Genomic DNA, 18054 nt, shown 5'->3' with positions numbered 1-18054 from the left:
TTCAATGGCATGTTATGTTTTCCTTGAGTTTGTATTGCCTTTAAGTTCTTATAAGTGTTGTAGTGATATTAACCCAGAAATAGTCTCCATTACAAAAGACTCCTCCTCCTGGAGACTCTAGCCAGGCGCCCCCATCACTAAACCAAACCAAGAGTATTTCCTGTCCTGAGAATGTGTACGACACAGATGATCTTCTGCTGTGTGGGACGTGTGTGACAGGATAAGTCTGGAAATGTCAGGACCCGTTAATGTGTGAAAGCAGCCATTGTTATGTCTCTTTCTGGTTGAAAGGTCCACATATATACGACTTATCAATCACAGGTAGCCACACCCTAACACATACCCTGCTTTATTGTCAATTGTGCTCTAAATGGGACCATTATTTACAAAGTGAACATCATGCAGTCATGAAAAAGTCTCTAAACTAGGCCAGAGTCCCAATTAGAAAATGAGGTAAAAAGTCAATTAAGAGGTTGGGTCACCTGGGCAGTTCCCAGGTAGTTAACTGGCAGCTAAAACTACTTAGCCTAATTGTATTTTCTTTATTTGATTTGACAGACGTTCAAAATGTATAAATGAATGGTACTGAATCAAAACACAGGTCAGACATTATGATGTTACGGACCTTTGCTTGACAAAAAAAAAATCTCTAACTGGACCTCTCTTAAGTTTAATTGAGTACCCCTGTTCTAGACAGAAAGATCGAGGTGGGGCCGGACAATGATTAGCACCTCCCCTCTCTGACAGCACCAGCCAGTGAAGAGTGCAGACTACAGGAAGTAATAACATTGTGTTGTTCCTCTTGCTATATTAAGGCCGTAAAAAAAAACAGTTAAATCAAACTTCCTGAGGGTAAAACAGAGTGTGATCAAGGACAAAAAGCCTCTTCACCTCACATTAAAGCCAAACCACCCCAATGCTAAAGTTTCCATGCATCATTTGTTGTCAGTGGTGACAGTGAATGTGCGTTTATCTGTGTGTGTGCACGTGTGGTCAAATTGTTGACACCTAACACCTAGATTTGAAAAAACTTCGTTCTAATACCTAAACATTCTTTCTCTGTCTCTCTCGCTCTCTCTCTTGAGATATGCCTATTAGGGTTGCATTTTGGTGCAATGAAAAATGCATTGTCTTTTTTCTGCCATGTTCTGCACACACAGACACACACACACACACACACCCACACACACACACCCACACTGACACACCCACACACCCACGCACACACGCACGCACACACACACACACACACACACACACACACACACACACACACACACACACACACACACACGCACTGTTGTGGTTTGGTTTTAAATTGAGGTGTGAATACAAACAGAGTTTTTTCTTTCTCTGTCTCTGTTTTAGCCTCAGGAAGTTTGGCTTAACTGTTGTTTTATCTTTTTTAAATAGCAAGAGGAACAACACCATGTTATTTATTATTAGTAGAATCAAAAGCCTTTACAGATGTAGGTAAATGTTGATATATGATTGCTGTTATTTAGCAAGTTATCACTCTTCACTGGTCGGTGCTGCCAGAGAGGGGAGGTGCTAATCTTTCACTGGTCCCACCTCGCTCTTTGTGACGACAACAAGAGTTTGAAGATGAGTTTGTCCGATAATCAAAGCCGTCCCAGAAGTCTGTTTTTGCGTGCATCACTTTGAGCAATGATGGACGATAATCTTGTCAATGAATTTGAAGTTAAATGAAAAGTAATATGATCTAATATTCATGTGCATTATACGGTTGCATGTTTAAAAACACAACAAAGTAATTATTTGTCATTCTTATGAACAAATTGAAACTAGCCAGCAGAAACCTCATGCAGCTCTTCCCTCACTACACATCCTGTCACAGTCGCAGTCGGCTCTGCTCTGAGTAAACAGCCTTGAAGGTTGGTCAAAGGGGGGAGAAACAGACAACCACAGCCTGTGTCAGTGAAGCTGTTGCATGTGGCTTTGCTTGTTGTGCAGTGCAGACATGCAAAAGGCCTAAGCATGTTTTTCTAACAGAAAAATGAATTGTGTGAACAGCAGGAAATGTTGTGTTTGTGTTTTTGTTAGATGTGCTCTGCTCTACAGTTGGTCAAAGTTGCTGTGGGCAGATACACAGCAGTTCAATGCCAAAGGCCGGTCAGTGAGGTTTGAGGTTTCTAAGCTGTATCTACCTGCAGCTCCCACAACACTCAATCTGTTTCTCCAAACTCCAGGGGTGGGAGTCATGCAAATTAAATGATAAAAGCAGAGGTGATGAAAATGCATGTGAATTGAACAATAAAAAGACAAATTAACAGGTGATTTGATTAATTTGAGGTCAATTTGATCAAAACGGTCGTGATGTGATGAAAATAGAGCCATGTTTCATCATTTTCTTTGTCTCACATTCATCATTTATCATTCACATTACAAAAATGTGTCGTTTACAGCACGCAATGTTTCACATCATGAGTTTGCTTATACTGGGTATAGGTTGATATGAGAGCCGTGTCATTTTTTGGTTCTTTATATCTCCTAATTTTCTCTGTGGTTTTGGCCTTTACTCTGCGACTTTCTCTCAAACCTCTGACACCTAACCTGTCACTAAATACATTTAGAATCAGGGGCAGGGCTTCAGGCAGGCAGATGGAATAATGGTTAGCAGTTAATGGAGTGCAGTTATATAGCACCTTTGTTGTTGTCTCATCCCTCAGTGCACTTTTACTCTACATCCCATTGAGCCCATTCACATGGCAAAGGGAGGGTTTCAGGAGACATATTGGTGATTTTTTGTCTACTTTAATTTGCAGACATGAGGAGCAGGATCGCACTCAGATTTTCAGATTTACCTGCAGGTTAAGAGAAATAAGAAGCAGGTGAGTTGGGGGTAAAAGGTCAGGTGGAGGACAGCAAAGGGGTTACTGCAGGGCACGAGGGAGTGTCTGGATGTGGAACCACACAAGAGTTGGTCGTATGTTAGAATAAGGACAAGTAGCAAACTGAGAGTTGGAATGTGACTCGAGTTTTGACACTTTATCTTTGAGGAAAATAACTTGCAGAAGAACTACGCTTGTAGAGAGGCCACAAGAGAGCAACACAGCATGTTTTATTAATTCATATTAACAGTTATAAAGAGTTAGAACCATTTTACAAATAATAAGGAAGTCACACATGAAACAACAAGAAAAAGCATGATGCATAAATTATAAATACATATATCTATATATAATAATAACATATAATAATATCTGTGACAAACTGTCGTTTGGAGATGCTCGTGTTTCCATCGCCTGCAACAGTAAACATGATAAAACTGAATAAATCTGTCATTTGTCATAAATCTGTGTTTGCCGGTTTACGGCATTGTTAAAAACATCCAAAATCTGGCTGATCATTTGTGGAGTCTAAGGATGATGCTGAGCAAGTCTGGTGTCAATTGAGCAAAACTGTGGGAGGAGATTGAACTAGAACTTTATAATTCCTTGAATCTAGAAGCACAAGAAGAATTCTGCGCAACTCTGCCTACATTTGATGTCAGTTGCAAAGTTGCCGCATGTACGACTTATTCATGTTTTTCCCACATTCTTGGCTTTAGCAGCTGCTGTAGCGCCACGATCAGGACTTTTAGCCCACAAAGCCAGTTAAGAAAGTTTGACCTCCGACTGGACCTACATGTACCTAATGCAACCCAAAAGCCTTCACAGCAGCGTAGATCCTCCTTCTCTCCCCTGCTTTTGTACCCTTCACTGCACCACAGTCAGCTCTCATCGTGGTGAAGGTGACAGCAGAATAAATGTTTGTGTCCTCATTGCTCTGAGAAAAAAACAGAGGTGAAGTTAAAACAAGAAACTGATGTTTTTATTGAAGATGAACCTACCTGTAAATACTTTACCTGTTGAATTTGCAGAGCAACAGCAGCTGGATTATGAAACAGAAAATACATCAATAAGGATCAAGTAGTATTAATTACTTAGTGTTGGGTGTCAGTAAGTCCTATTACTTATAACGACAACCACATGTGTTTTTTGATGACAATGAGAAAGATTATAAAATTGAAATTTAAAGACAGAACAGCAGAAAATAGTATACCCTCCTCAGGAAACAAATGGTTCTTAAAACTTAGATATCAAGTTTGACTCATTCCTCAACTCTTACCTTTAAACCGTCCACTTTCTGCTCTTGGAGTTCTGTGACAGATGAAGACAATATTTCCAATCACAGAAATGACCAGGCAGACTATCGCTATCACCAGCGCAACAGACTTAGGACCTTCTGTTCGCTCTAGAGAACAAAGAAAAAGAAACATCAATAATGGTGTTATTAAGCTCCAGTGTTGAACTTCCAATGAGCAGTTTGGTTCCATCTAGAAATGAAATCTGCTGACATGTATTTAAATGATGTGTACCAACTTATAACCGATTTATATGAAATGTTCTGCAGTTACCTTCAATGTTAAGCTTTGTTCCTTTTCCAAACAGTATCTCTCCACATGTGGCCACAGCACAGTAATAAGTCCCGGCATCAGAGGAGCTGACGGTCTTAGAGAAGCTGTAGACACATTTCTGTGGAGAGCGAGCCTCAGGACTGTTCTCACATTCATCCATTCTGTTTCCAAGAGTGTAAATGACACTGGGATGAGATTCATCTGATCCGGATCTGAACCAGAACACGCTGTGTTTTCCTGGACATGATTTGTTGTCAGAGTCAGAGAGGAGTGAACACTGCAGAGTCACTGAGTCTCCTGGACGGACTGGATCAGAGGATAAGTCTTGAATGACGGCGGTGATGTCAGGTGCACGTCCTGAGAAATTCAAACCAGAAAATAAACATGCTTCACTAGTTACAATTTATAAACGCTTTCCTATTAACAATGTACATTTTATAGAATATTAAAGTCTACCTGGTGTTTTTTATTTACCTGTAACTGTCAGAAATGTTCCTTTCAAAAGGGTCATTTTAAGTGTTTTTTGTTTAACACAAAAGTAAAGTCCAGAATCACTGAGCTGTGTTTTACTGATAATCAGGACAAATGTTCCAGGCTCCTGTTTTGCTGTGATGCGAGGAGTTAAGTCAAAAACTCCATATTCAAAGCTCTTTGTTCCTCCCAAAACTTCAGGCAAGGCTCCAGAAACTAGCCTGATCCAAAATAAGTGTGTTTGTTGCAAAGAGTTGTCGCGGGGACACGTCAGCTTCACATCACCTCCAGCACCAACAGTCTTTGTCTCAAAGGTCTGATCGTCTGTGCATCCTGAAGAAAATAAAGAAATACATGTTGGTTATTAACAACCAGGAAATAAAATGTATGCCCTGTGCTGAACTTAAAATACATCTTGAACACATTTGAAAGTTTTACATATACTTACGACTCAGTCTGAGCATCAGAAGTAAAACAAACACAGTCAGCATTTTGTTGTAAGTCCACTTCAGACAGCACTAACATTAGCATGTACGAGAAGATGATTGTCTTAGATATAATCATATCGAGTGGGAGGGAACAACTGCAGAACATTTTGATTGGCCGCTTGTTATGATGGTATTACACTGTATTACCACAGTGGAAAAAAACGTTCAAGCCTGAGCACATGAAACAATACAAGCAGCCAGCTTGTTTCATGTTTCGTGGTGAAGAGGAAACAGAGTTTAACTGCAGTAATGAAAGACAAATTATTCTTCTGTATTTTCCATAGACTGTATTAAAGAAGAGTACATAGAGTTAACTCACTAACAGCTATCTGAACTCTCCCTTTGAAGTATCAAGTTTGAGATTTTCGCTGAGGCAATGTTGTCTTTTTGTAACCAGAAGCAAATATATTTGGCTGACATGTGGATACACATTAGCCTCTTTCACAGGTGCACGGCACTCATGAAAATGTTGCAACATTACCCAGGTGGCCTGCATGTGAGAACAGAAATCTCTCAAACTGTTCACCTGGACTTTAAGCTGACTTTTTCCTGCAGTCCAGCCACCGATTAGCGAGAACATTATGACCACTAACAGGTGAAGTGAATAACATTGATTATCTCATTACAATGGCACCTGTCTGTGGGTGGCACATGTTAAGCAGCAAGTGAAATTTTTGTCGTCAAAGTTGATGTATTGGAAGCAGGAAAAATGGGCAAGCGCAAGGATGTGAGCGACTTTGACAAGAGCCAAATTGTGATGATTAAATGACTGGGTCAGAGCATCTCAGATACTGAAGCTCTTGTGGGATGTTCCCGGTCTCGGTGGTCAGTAGCTACCTACCAAAAGTGGTCCAAGGATGGAAAAGGAACAAATCTATCACAGGGTCATGGGTGGGCAAATCTCACTGATGTGCATGAGGAGCAAAGGCTGGCCCATGTGGTCTGATATAATGGAAGAGCTACTGTAGCTCAAATTACTGAAAAAGTTCATGCTGGTTCTGATAGAAAGGTGTCAGAACACACAATGCAGCACAGTTTGTTACGTATGATGCCGAATCGTCGCAGAGCAGTCAGGGTGCCCATGCTGACCCCTGTCCACCACTGAAAGCACCTACAATGGGCATGTGAGCATGAGAACTGGACCACAGAGCAATGGAAGAAGGTCACCGGATCTGATAAATCACGTTTTCTCTTACATCTTGTGGATGGTCAGGTGCATGTGCGTCACCTGAGGAAAACATGGCACCAGGATGCACTTTGGGAAGAAGTGAAGGTGGCGGAGGCAGTGTGATGCTTTGGGGAATGTTATGCTGGGGAACCTCAGGTCCTGCTATTCATTTTGATGTGACTTTTACCTGTACCACCTACCTATACATTGTTGCAGACCAGTACACCTCTTCATGGAAAGATGTTCCCTAATGGCAGTGGCCTCTTTCAGCAGGATCATGTGCCTTGACACTCTGCAAAAATGGTTCAGGAATGGTTTGAGGAACACGACAACATGTTCAAGGTGTTGACCCGGCCTCCAAAGTCCCCAGAACTCAATCCAATTGAGCATCTGTGGGATGTGCTGGACAAACAAGTCTGATCCATGGAGGCCCCACCTCGCAAAAGGACTTAAAGGATCTGCTGAGAAAGTCTTACCACAGTACACCTTCAGAAGTCTAGTGGAGCCCATGCCTTAACAGGTCAGGGCTGTTTTGGTGGCAAAAGAGGCTCCTACACAATATTAGGCAGGTGGTCATAATGTTATGACTGATCGGTGTAGTCCAAGATGAGCTGAGTTTCTCTGCTTTTTGCTCTTTAATACTTGCTTCAATTGTATATGTTATGTTTTCCACTCTTGACTTTGTTTTGCGTTTAAGTCCTTATACATGCTGTAGTGACAGTAACTCAGAAAGTCACCATTACAAAGAACTCGTCCTTCTTGCACTTCTCTACCCAGGACCCACTTGACAACACGTACGACACAGACGATCTTCTGCTGTGTGGGACACGCGCAAAAGCACAAGCACAGAAAAGTTAGCGCCAGAACGTCTGGAAATGGTCGTGAAATTTTCCAGAGTTAAAAGCGGTTTCTGAATTAGCTGAGTTGACACCTAGCACACAGTTTTTGTTGGGTATTTAAATATGGGGCTTAATGGAGGTTTACTCCTTTTGGAGCCAGCCTCAAGTGGCCACCTGAGGAACTGCAATTTTTTTGCACTTCCATATTGTCTTCATTTCTCAGCCACAAAGGTGTCTGCTTGGTCCAAACTTCCAAATTGAGAGAGTGTACAATGATTGCTCCCGGTGGCATACCCATCAGTGATGACCCGCCCCTTCTGCCTGTCAGTCACATCAGCAGGAAGAGCACAGTATACAGAGTTGTTAAACCATCCTTCTCTCCAAACTTCAGCAACTTTAATAGTGTACATAATAGGTGGAAAGATAGATTGTCTTTGTGTTTCAAAAGATGTGACCATACAGTTTATTGCAGATGAATATTAGTTCATGTTTTTTCTTTTTCATTTACATGCTGATTCACTGACAAGCTGGTGGTCCATCATTGCTCCAAGTGATGCACATTAGTACAGACTTTAGCAAGGATTCAAATCTTTTTCTGGATAATCAGACAAAGTTATTGAGGCACAAACTCACACTTTAAACACTTAAAAAATAGAGTGAGGTGGGGCCAGACAATGATTAGCACCAGTCCTGAAAGTTAAGACCATCAAACATATCTGATTGTTTATCGCTGACGTTCAAAGTGCATTTCCTGTCACACAATTTCTTGTCATTATGAAGCATTCACACTCTCTGTGAAACATTTGGTTTGAATCAGAACTGCTTTTATTTGACCTTTCAATGCTATGACCTCTGGTATGCACTGGAAGATACCACGTCTTACTGGCCTAAACAAGAAGAAGACTTTACAGCCACGCTAGCAGCTCTGTGAATCTGCGCTTACACAGCGGTGCATAGAACTTATTCTTATTGTTGCCATTATGTCAGAAAAAAATAATGAAGCAGTTTGAGCCTTAAGTGTTATCACAGTTATCTTTATTATGATGCAAACTTTATACAAGAAATGCAGTCCACCAGTTCTGATTTCTAATACTAGCACAGTACAGTCATAAAATAAGATAATTGCTAACAAATTAAACATGAAACAAAAAATTACACAAATTTAAAAATATAAAATTAAGGATCTGAAAAGGGGGCGGCCTGATCAATAGATTTAATAACTGTACATCTTTTTCAAAAGTCTGCCTTATAAAGCAAAAGGTTGCGCGCACACACACACACACACACCTACACCTACACACACACACACACACACACACACACACACACACACAAGGTATTCATACAATCAAAGGCAGATTTTACAGATTGAAACAAATATAATGTCAAAGATACACTGAACATTTTTAAGTTTATAAAAAATAAATATTATCATTATGCTATGGTCACATGGTAGTTATAGTCTTCCAAAAAATAAATCTATCTATCTATCTTTGCATTAATGAGCAAATCCTTGCATTGGTTGGATTGATAGTCTACACAAAAGCCCTGACATCGCTGTAGACAGTCTCTCCCTCTGCTGCTGTTACGTTCCTCTTCTTCTTCGTTCTCTCTGCTTTGCCAGTTCTCTTTGAAAAGGCTGGTGCAGAATAAACCAACATGTCCTCATTTCTCTGAGGAAACACACAGAAAAAGGTTGTGAGATGGAAGATCCAAAATCTCTTCCAGTTTCATCTTTTCTTTATAGATCTTACCTGCTGACTTGGCTGCTCGGCACTGGCTGTTGCAGCATTTGTGGGCAGAGCAACAGCAGCTGTGTTAAAACAATCAAACCAAAGATGGAGAACGTTAATCTACACTAAGAGGCACAAAGTTCATATTTTGCTGAATACTGTTTGAGAAATTTTAATTACCGTTACAACATTTTGTCTTGATGGTATAAATCAGGAAGGCGATGACAATCAGACTTAAAGCCAAAGCAGCTGATAACAGAAATATAACTGTATTGATCTTCTCCAAATCCTGCATGTCGTCTGCTGACGAATCTAGAAAACACTGAGAGTTAGCAGGTTTTTTATAAGAAAAAAGTTTTGTGTCGCATCAATCCAATGGATTTAACCAGAATCAAAATTAATTATAATCAATGATTTGTATGAAATTCTAACTTACCTTCAATGTTAAGCTTTGTTCCTTTTCCAAACAGTATCTCTCCACATGTGGCCACAGCACAGTAATAAGTCCCGGCATCAGAGGAGCTGACGGTCTTAGAGAAGCTGTAGACACATTTCTGTGGAGAGCGAGCCTCAGGACTGTTCTCACATTCATCTGTTCTGTTTCCAAGAGTGTAAATGACACTGGGATGAGATTCATCTGATCCGGATCTGAACCAGAACACGCTGTGTTTTCCTGGACATGTTTTGTAGTCAGAGTCAGAGTCAGAGAGGAGTGAACACTGCGGAGTCACTGAGTCTCCTGGACGGACTGGATCAGAGGATAAGTCTTGAATGACGGCGGTGATGTCAGGTGCACGTCCTGAGAAATTCAAACCAGAAAATAAACATGCTTCACTAGTTACAATTTATAAACACTTTCCTATTAACAATGTACATTTTATCGAATATTAAACTCTACCTGGTGTTTTTTATTTACCTGTAACTGTCAGAAATGTTCCTTTCAGAAGGTTCATATTATGTTGTGTTTGTTTAACACAAAAGTAAAGTCCAGAATCACTGAGCTGTGTTTGACTGATAATCAGGACAAATGTTCCAGGCTCTTGTTTTGCTGTGATGCCAGGAGTTAAGTCAAAACCTTGATATTCAAAGCTCATTGTTCCTCCCAAAACTTCAGGCAAGGCTCCAGAAACTAGCCTGATCCAAAATAAGTATGTTTCTTGCAAAGAGTTGTCGCGGGGACACGTCAGCTTCACATCACCTCCGGCACCAACAGTCTTTGTCTCAAAGGTCTGATCGTCTGTGCATCCTGAAGAAAATAAAGAAATACATGTTGGTTATTAACAACCAGGAAATAAAATGTATGCCCTGTGCTGAACTTAAAATACATCTTGAACACATTTGAAAGTTTTAAATATACTTACGACTCAGTCTGAGCATCAGAAGTAAAACAAATACAGTCAGCATTTTGTTGTAAGTCCACTTCAGACAGCACTAACATTAGCATGAACGAGAAGATGATTGTCTTAGATATAATCATATCGAGTGGGAGGGAACAACTGCAGAGCATTTTGATTGGCCACTTGTTATGATGGTATTACACTGTATTACCACAGTGGAAAAAAATCATTCAAGCCCGAGCACATGAAACAATACAAGCAGCAAGCTTGTTTCATGTTTCGTGGTGAAGAGGAAACAGAGTTTAACTACAGTAATGAAAGGCAAATTATTCTTCTGTATTTTCCATAGACTGTATTAAAGAAGAGTACATAGAGTTAACTCACTAACAGGTATCTGAACTCTCCCTTTGAAGTATCAAGTTTGAGATTTTCACTGACGCAATGTTGTCTTTTTGTAACCAGAAGCAAATATATTTGGCCGACATGTGGATACACATTAGCCTCTTTCACAGGTGCACGGCACTCATGAAAATGTTGCGACATTACCCAGGTGGCCTGCATGTGAGAACAGAAATCTCTCAAACTGTTCACCTGGACTTTAAGCTGACTTTTTCCTGCAGTCCAGCCACCGATTAGCGAGAACATTATGACCACTAACAGGTGAAGTGAATAACATTGATTATCTCATTACAATGGCACCTGTCTGTGGGTGGCACATGTTAAGCAGCAAGTGAAACTTTTGTCGTCGAAGTTGATGTATTGGAAGCAGGAAAAATGGGCAAGCGCAAGGATGTGAACGACTTTGACAAGAGCCAAATTGTGATGATTAAATGACTGGGTCAGAGCATCTCAGATACTGAAGCTCTTGTGGGATGTTCCCGGTCTCGGTGGTCAGTAGCTACCTACCAAAAGTGGTCCAAGGATGGAAAAGCAACAAATCGATCACAGGGTCATGAGCGGGCAAATCTCACTGATGTGCATAAAGAGCAAAGGCTGGCCCATGAGGTCTGATATAATGGAAGAGCTACTGTAGCTCATATTAATGAAAAAGTTCATGCTGGTTCTGATAGAAAGGTGTCAGAACACACAATGCAGCACAGTTTGCTGCGTATGGTGCCGAATAGTCGCAGAGCAGTCAGGGTGCCCATGCTGACCCCTGTCCACCACTGAAAGCACCTACAATGGGCATGTGAGCATGAGAACTGGACCACGGAGCAATGGAAGAAGGTCACCGGATCTGATGAATCATGTTTTCTCTTACATCTTGTGGATGGTCAGGTGCATGTACGTCACCTGAGGAAAACATGGCACCAGGATGCACTTTGGGAAGAAGTGAAGGTGGCGGAGGCAGTGTGATGCTTTAGGCAGTGTGATGCTTTGGGAACCTCAGGTCCTGCTACTCATTTTGATGTGACTTTTACCTGTACGACCTACCTATACATTGTTGCAGACCAGTACACCTCTTCATGGAAACATGTTCCCTAATGGCAGTGGCCTCTTTCAGCAGGATCATGTGCCTTGACACTCTGCAAAAGTGGTTCAGGAATGGTTTGAGGAACACGACAACAAGTTCAAGGTGTTGACCCGGCCTCCAAATTCCCCAGAACTCAATCCAATCGAGCATCTGTGGGATGTGCTGGACAAACAAGTCCGATCACCCCCACATCGCAACAGGACTTAAAGGATCTGCTGAGAAAGTCTTACCACAGTTGATAATTAAATGACTATTATGTCTCCGTCCTGTTTGTCGGCCCCCCATGGTAGCAACTTTTCAATCACAGGTGGCCAGGCCGTAAAACATACCCTGCTTTATTGTCAATTTTACTGTGAATGGGACCATATTTACAAAATGAACATCATGCAGTCCTTAAAAGTCTTGAAACTAGCAACTGAGGCCAGAGTCCCAATTGGAAAATGTTTAATGAGGTAAAAGTCAATCAAGAAATTGGGACTTTGGCAGTTCACAGGTAGTTAACTGGCACCTGTCTGGCTGTCAGTCCACACCATAGACTGTATGATGGATGTAGCCACCATGTGAGGTCACACATTGGTTTGTCAACTGGCTTTTTGAAGAGTTTGGCATATTGCCCGTCGCCATGTTGGGTTTCTGTAGCCAAAAATGACCATATATGGAAGAGAGGGTGGATCTGGAGAGTAGCGAGGGGTTGGCAAACTCCATGTCATTAAACCTATAGTCTACACCTCCAGCTAATTCTGACTTATTAGCTAGTTAGCCATCGTGCTTTCCACAGAATGACAATCATTTTGATTTGGTTGGTGCTGAAAGCTTATAGCTCAAACGCACACTTCTGTGGTGAGAGGGCAGTGGGCTGTTATACTTAAAATAACCGGTGCAGCCATCACAATGGTCCACCATCCTCTGGGGGAAAACCAAACAACAATCCTGACTCCCATGCAGGAGCCACAAAAAATAAATCAATGTAGAACAAACACTGACAGAGCGAACATGTCATGGTGAGCACAGAAATAGATAGCTGCTAATTCGGCTCACGTTTAATAAAATAATACTAGAATTTCACGAACCAAAAAAGCTGGACCACAGACTTCTTGGGGGTCAGCTAGTATAGCTAACCACAAAGCAAGCCATTTTATTTGTTCAACATTTGCATGAAAAAAATCCCCAAAAGGCACCAACAACACAAACAAGGTCAAGAGGTTAAGTTCAGTTTCTGAATTAGCTGAGTTGACACCTAGCACACAGTTTTTGTTGGGTATTTAAATATGGGGCTTAATGGAGGTTTACTCCTTTTGGAGCCAGCCTCAAGTGGCCACCTGAGGAACTGCAATTTTTTTGGCACCTCCATGTTGTCTTCATTTCTCAGCCACAAAGGTGTCTGCTTGGTCCAAACTTCCAAATTGAGAGAGTGTACAATGATTGCTCCCGGTGGCATACCCATCAGTGATGACCCGCCCACTCCGCCTGTCAGTCACATCAGCAGGAAGAGCACAGTATACAGAGTTGTTATACCATCCTTCTCTCCAAACTTCAGCAACTTTAATAGTGTACATAATAGGTGGAAAGATAGATTGTCTTTGTGTTTCAAAAGATGTGACCATACAGTTTATTGCAGATGAATATTAGTTCATGTTTTTTCTTTTTCATTTACATGCTGATTCACTGACAAGCTGGTGGTCCATCATTGCTCCAAGTGATGCACATTAGTACAGACTTTAGCAAGGATTCAAATCTTTTTCTGGATAATCAGACAAAGTTATTAAGGCACAAACTCACACTTTAAACACTTACAAAATAGAGTGAGATGGGGCCAGACAATGATTAGCACCAGTCCTGAAAGTTAAGACCATCAAACATATCTGATTGTTTATCGCTGACGTTCAAAGTGCATTTCCTGTCACACAAATTCTTGTCCTTATGAACCATTCACACTCTCTGTGAAACATTTGGTTTGAATCAGAACTGCTTTTATTTGACCTTTCAATGCTATGACCTCTGGTATGCACTGGAAGATACCACGTCTTACTGGCCTAAACAAGAAGAAGACTTTACAGCCACGCTAGCAGCTCTGTGATTCTGCGCTTACACAGCGGTGCATAGAACTTATTCTTATTGTTGCCATTATGTCAGAAAAAAATAATGAAGCAGTTTGAGCCTTAAGTGTTATCATAGTTATCTTTATTATGATGCAAACTTTATACAAGAAATGCAGTCCACCAGTTCTGATTTCTAATACTAGCAAAGCACAGTCATAAAAATAGATAATTGCTAACAAATTAAACATGAAACAAAAAATTACACAATTATAAAATGAAGGATCTGAAAAGGGGGCGGCCTGATCAATAGATTTAATAACTGTACATCTTTTTCAAAATAAAAGTCTGCCTTATAAAGCAAAAGGTTGCGCGCGCACACACACACACACACACAAGGTATTAATACAATTAAAGGCAGATTTTAAAGATTGAAACAAATATAATGTCAAAGATACATTTTTAAGGTTATAAAAATAAATATTATCATTATGCTATGGTCACATGGTAGTTATAGTCTCCCAAAAAATAAATCTATCTATCTATCTTTGCATTAATGAGCAAATCCTTGCATTGGTTGGATTGTTAGTCTACACAAAAGGCCTGACATCGCTGTAGACAGTCTCTCCCTCTGCTGCTGTTACGTTCCTCTTCTTCTTCGTTCTCTCTGCTTTGCCAGTTCTCTTTGAAAAGGCTGGTGCAGAATAAACCAACATGTCCTCATTTCTCTGAGGAAACACACAGAAAAAGGTTTTGAGATGGAAGATCCAAAATCTCTTCCAGTTTCATCTTTCCTTTGTAGATCTTACCTGCTGACTTGGCTGCTCGGCTCTGGCTGTTGCAGCATTTGTGGGCAGAGCAACAGCAGCTGTGTTAAAACAATCAAACCAAAGATGGAGAACGTTAATCTACACTAAGAGGCACAAAGTTCATATTTTGCTGAATACTGTTTGAGAAATTTTAATTACCGTTACAACATTTTGTCTTGATGGTATAAATCAGGAAGGCGATGACAATCAGACTTAAAGCCAAAGCAGCTGATAACAGAAATATAACTGTATCGGTCTTCTCCAAATGCTGCATGTCGTCTGCTGACGAATCTAGAAAATACTGAGAGTTAGCAGGTTTTTGATAAGAAAAAAAGTTTTGTGTCGCATCAATCCAATGGATTTAACCAGAATCCAAATTAATTATAATCAATGATTTGTATGAAATTCTAACTTACCTTCAATGTCGAGCTTTGTTCCTTTTCCAAACAGTATCTCTCCACATGTGTCCACAGCACAGTAATAAGTCCCGGCATCAGAGGAGCTGACGGTCTTAGAGAAGCTGTAGACACATTTCTGTGGAGAGCGAGCCTCAGGACTGTTCTCACATTCATCCGTTCTGTTTCCAAGAGTGTAAATGACACTGGGATGAGATTCATCTGAACCGGATCTGAACCAGAACATGCTGTGTTGTCCTGGACATGTTTTGTAGTCAGAGTCAGAGAGGAGTGAACACTGCAGAGTCACTGAGTCTCCTGGTCGGACTGGATCAGAGGATAAGTCTTGAATGACGGCAGTGATGTCAGGTGCACGTCCTGAGAAATTCAAACCAGAATATAAACATGTTTTACTAGTTACAATTTATACATTGACACTTTCCTATTAATAATGTACATTTTTAAAGAATATTAAAGTTTACCTGGTGTATTTTATTTACCTGTAACTGTCAGAAATGTTCCTTTCAAAAGGGTCATATTAAGTTCAGTTTGTTTAACACAAAAGTAAAGTCCAGAATCACTGAGCTGTGTTTGATTGATAATCAGGACAAATGTTCCAGGCTCTTGTTTTGCTGTGATGCGAGGACTTTTGTTAACCTTGTTGTAGTCAAAGCTAAATGTTCCTCCCAAAATTTCAGGCAAGGCTCCAGAAACTAGCCTGATCCAAAATAAGTTTGTATTATGCCAAGAGGTGTCGCGGGGACACGTCAGCTTCACATCATCTCCAGCACCAACAGTCTTTGTCTCAAAGGTCTGATCGTCTGTGCATCCTGAAGAAAATAAAGAAATACATGTTGGTTATTAACAACCAGGAAATAAAATGTATGCCCTGTGCTGAACTTAAAATACATCTTGAACACATTTGAAAGTTTTACATATACTTACGACTCAGTCTGATCATCAGAAGTAAAACAAACACAGTCAGCATTTTGTTGTAAGTCCACTTCAGACAGCACTAACATTAGCATGTACGAGAAGATGATTGTACTAAATATAATCATATCAGGTGGGAGGGAACAACTACAGAGCAATCTGATTGGCCAGTGGTTATGATGATATTACACTGCATTACCACAGTGGAAAAAAATCATTCAAGCCCGAGCACATGAAACAATACAAGCAGCAAGCTTGTTTCATGTTTCCTGGTGGGTGTCTATAATTGACGCTAAGAGGAAACACAGTATAACTATGGTAATCAAAGACAAATAATTCTTCTGTAGAGGATGTAGAAACAGTTAAGTCACCCATTGGTTTGTCAACCCCCCTTTTAAAAAATTAAGTTTGGGATGCTGGCCGTTTGAATATTTTTTATTTGGAACCACATTTGGACGACAGGATACAAATTTGGCCTTTTACACGGAATAAAAATGCAGAAAAATCAACATTTTGTGACATTACCCAGGTGGGCTGCATGTGAAAACCTAAAGTTCAATAGTTCAAGCGTGAAAGTAGCCATTGTTATGTCTCAATCCTGCTTGACAGGCCCCTATGGTAGGTACTTACCAATCACAGGTGGCCACACCTTAAAACATACCCTGCTTTATTTTCAATTTTACTCTAAATGGGAGCAATATTTGCAAAGTGAACATCATGCAGTCCTGAAAAGGCTTGAAACTACCGAGCAGATTGATTTCAACATTTCCTGTTGAGGCCAGAGTCCCAATAAATGCTTAATAAGGTAAAAAGTCAATTAAGTAGTTGGGTTGCCTACCTTGTAACTGGCACCCGTCTAGCTGCTCGTCCAGGAAGAGAGGGTGGATCTGTAGAGTAGCGAGGGGTTGGCACTCCATGTTATTAAACCTATATAGTCTACTCATTAGCTCGACACTTAGCTAGTTAGCCAGTGTGATTCCAACACGATCAGAATCTATTGTTTTGGTTGCTGCTGGAGTTTTTCATTCATCACAATATAGCGCGTGAGAGAGCTTGTGGAAGTAGCAGATTTGTAGCTTGAACGCACACATCAGTGGTGAGCGGGCAGCGGGTGAACGACCGGGTAACTTAAAATAACCGGTCCAGCCATCACAATGGTCCTCCGTCTTCGACAGGCCAGACCAAACCAAAGCTGCTAATTAGCGCACAGCTAGCAGCCCCACCTGTCACTCAAAGCAACCAGCCCTCCCATTACATTTATATAGAAACTAGCAAAGCAACATTTTTGTGCCAGGCTGTAAATATGTTGAATTTGCTGTAAAGCTGGGTATTTAAATATAGGGCCTAATGGAGGTTAACTCGCTTTTGGAGCCAGCCTCAAGTGGCCATTTGAGGAACTGCACTTTTTGGTGCTTCAGTGTTGGCTTCATTTTCTCAGCCAAAGAACTGTCTGCTTGGTCCAAACCGACTGAGATAGAGTTTACAATCAAAGGTTTTCCACAAATATCCAATTCAAAATGTTACTATCACCAATGACCTCTAAACATTAAATCATTTAAGATATCCATCTGCATGGTAAATACACATTATAGCACTATGTTTCCAGGTCTAATAAAAACTCCTAAAACCTCTGTACCACTGACTTTAATATTAATTAATTAATTGGTTTGATCTGTTAAAAAAAAAGTCTCCAGCCATTTGCCATCTACAGACACAGAAGAGCCATGTTAGATGTTTTGTGAGCCAACCAAAGCAGTTGCTCCTCATCATCAGTGATGACCCGCCCACTCTGCCTGTCAGTCACATCAGCAGGAAGAGCACAGCATGCAGAGTTGGGGGAGGTCTGTTAAACCATCCTTCTCTCCAGACTTCAGCAACTGTAATAGTGTACATAACAGGTGGACAGATAGATCGTCTTTGTCGTGTTTTAAAGATGCAACCATACAGTATA

The 18054-nt window shown here is 40.7% G+C and overlaps 1 protein-coding gene across 1 annotated transcript; it reads right to left on the bottom strand.

Moving 5' to 3' along the window:
* Positions 1-8921: 8921 nt before the first annotated feature.
* On the bottom strand, positions 8922-17020 carry LOC138598500 (uncharacterized). The gene is made up of 4 exons (XM_069670295.1): positions 16942-17020; positions 15671-16006; positions 15250-15548; positions 8922-9059 (listed from the first exon to the last, which is right to left on the bottom strand). Exons 1-4 carry the CDS (start codon positions 17018-17020, stop codon positions 8922-8924), a joined length of 852 nt encoding a protein of 283 aa, XP_069526396.1.
* Positions 17021-18054: the final 1034 nt, after the last annotated feature.

The sequence above is a fragment of the Semicossyphus pulcher genome, unplaced genomic scaffold, assembly GCF_022749685.1.
Source record: "Semicossyphus pulcher isolate SPU_LCO1_2020_fin unplaced genomic scaffold, fSemPul1.0.p SCAF_2, whole genome shotgun sequence".
Taxonomy (NCBI): Eukaryota; Metazoa; Chordata; class Actinopteri; order Labriformes; family Labridae; genus Semicossyphus; species Semicossyphus pulcher.
The sequence above is the reverse complement of the archived record's forward strand: the minus strand, read 5'-3'. Positions and strand labels throughout refer to the sequence as shown.

Excerpts from the sequence above, each read along its gene's own strand:
- LOC138598500 (XM_069670295.1), bottom strand. The coding sequence starts at position 17,020 with ATGGAGTGCCAACCCCTCGCTACTCTACAGATCCACCCTCTCTTCCTG. Across the intron at positions 16,007-16,941 it reads AGACGGGTGCCAGTTACAAG|CTTCAGGATGCACAGACGAT; the intron begins GTAGGCAACCCA and ends TTTCTTTATTTT. Across the intron at positions 15,549-15,670 it reads AACATTTCTGACAGTTACAG|GACGTGCACCTGACATCACT; the intron begins GTAAATAAAATA and ends TGAATTTCTCAG.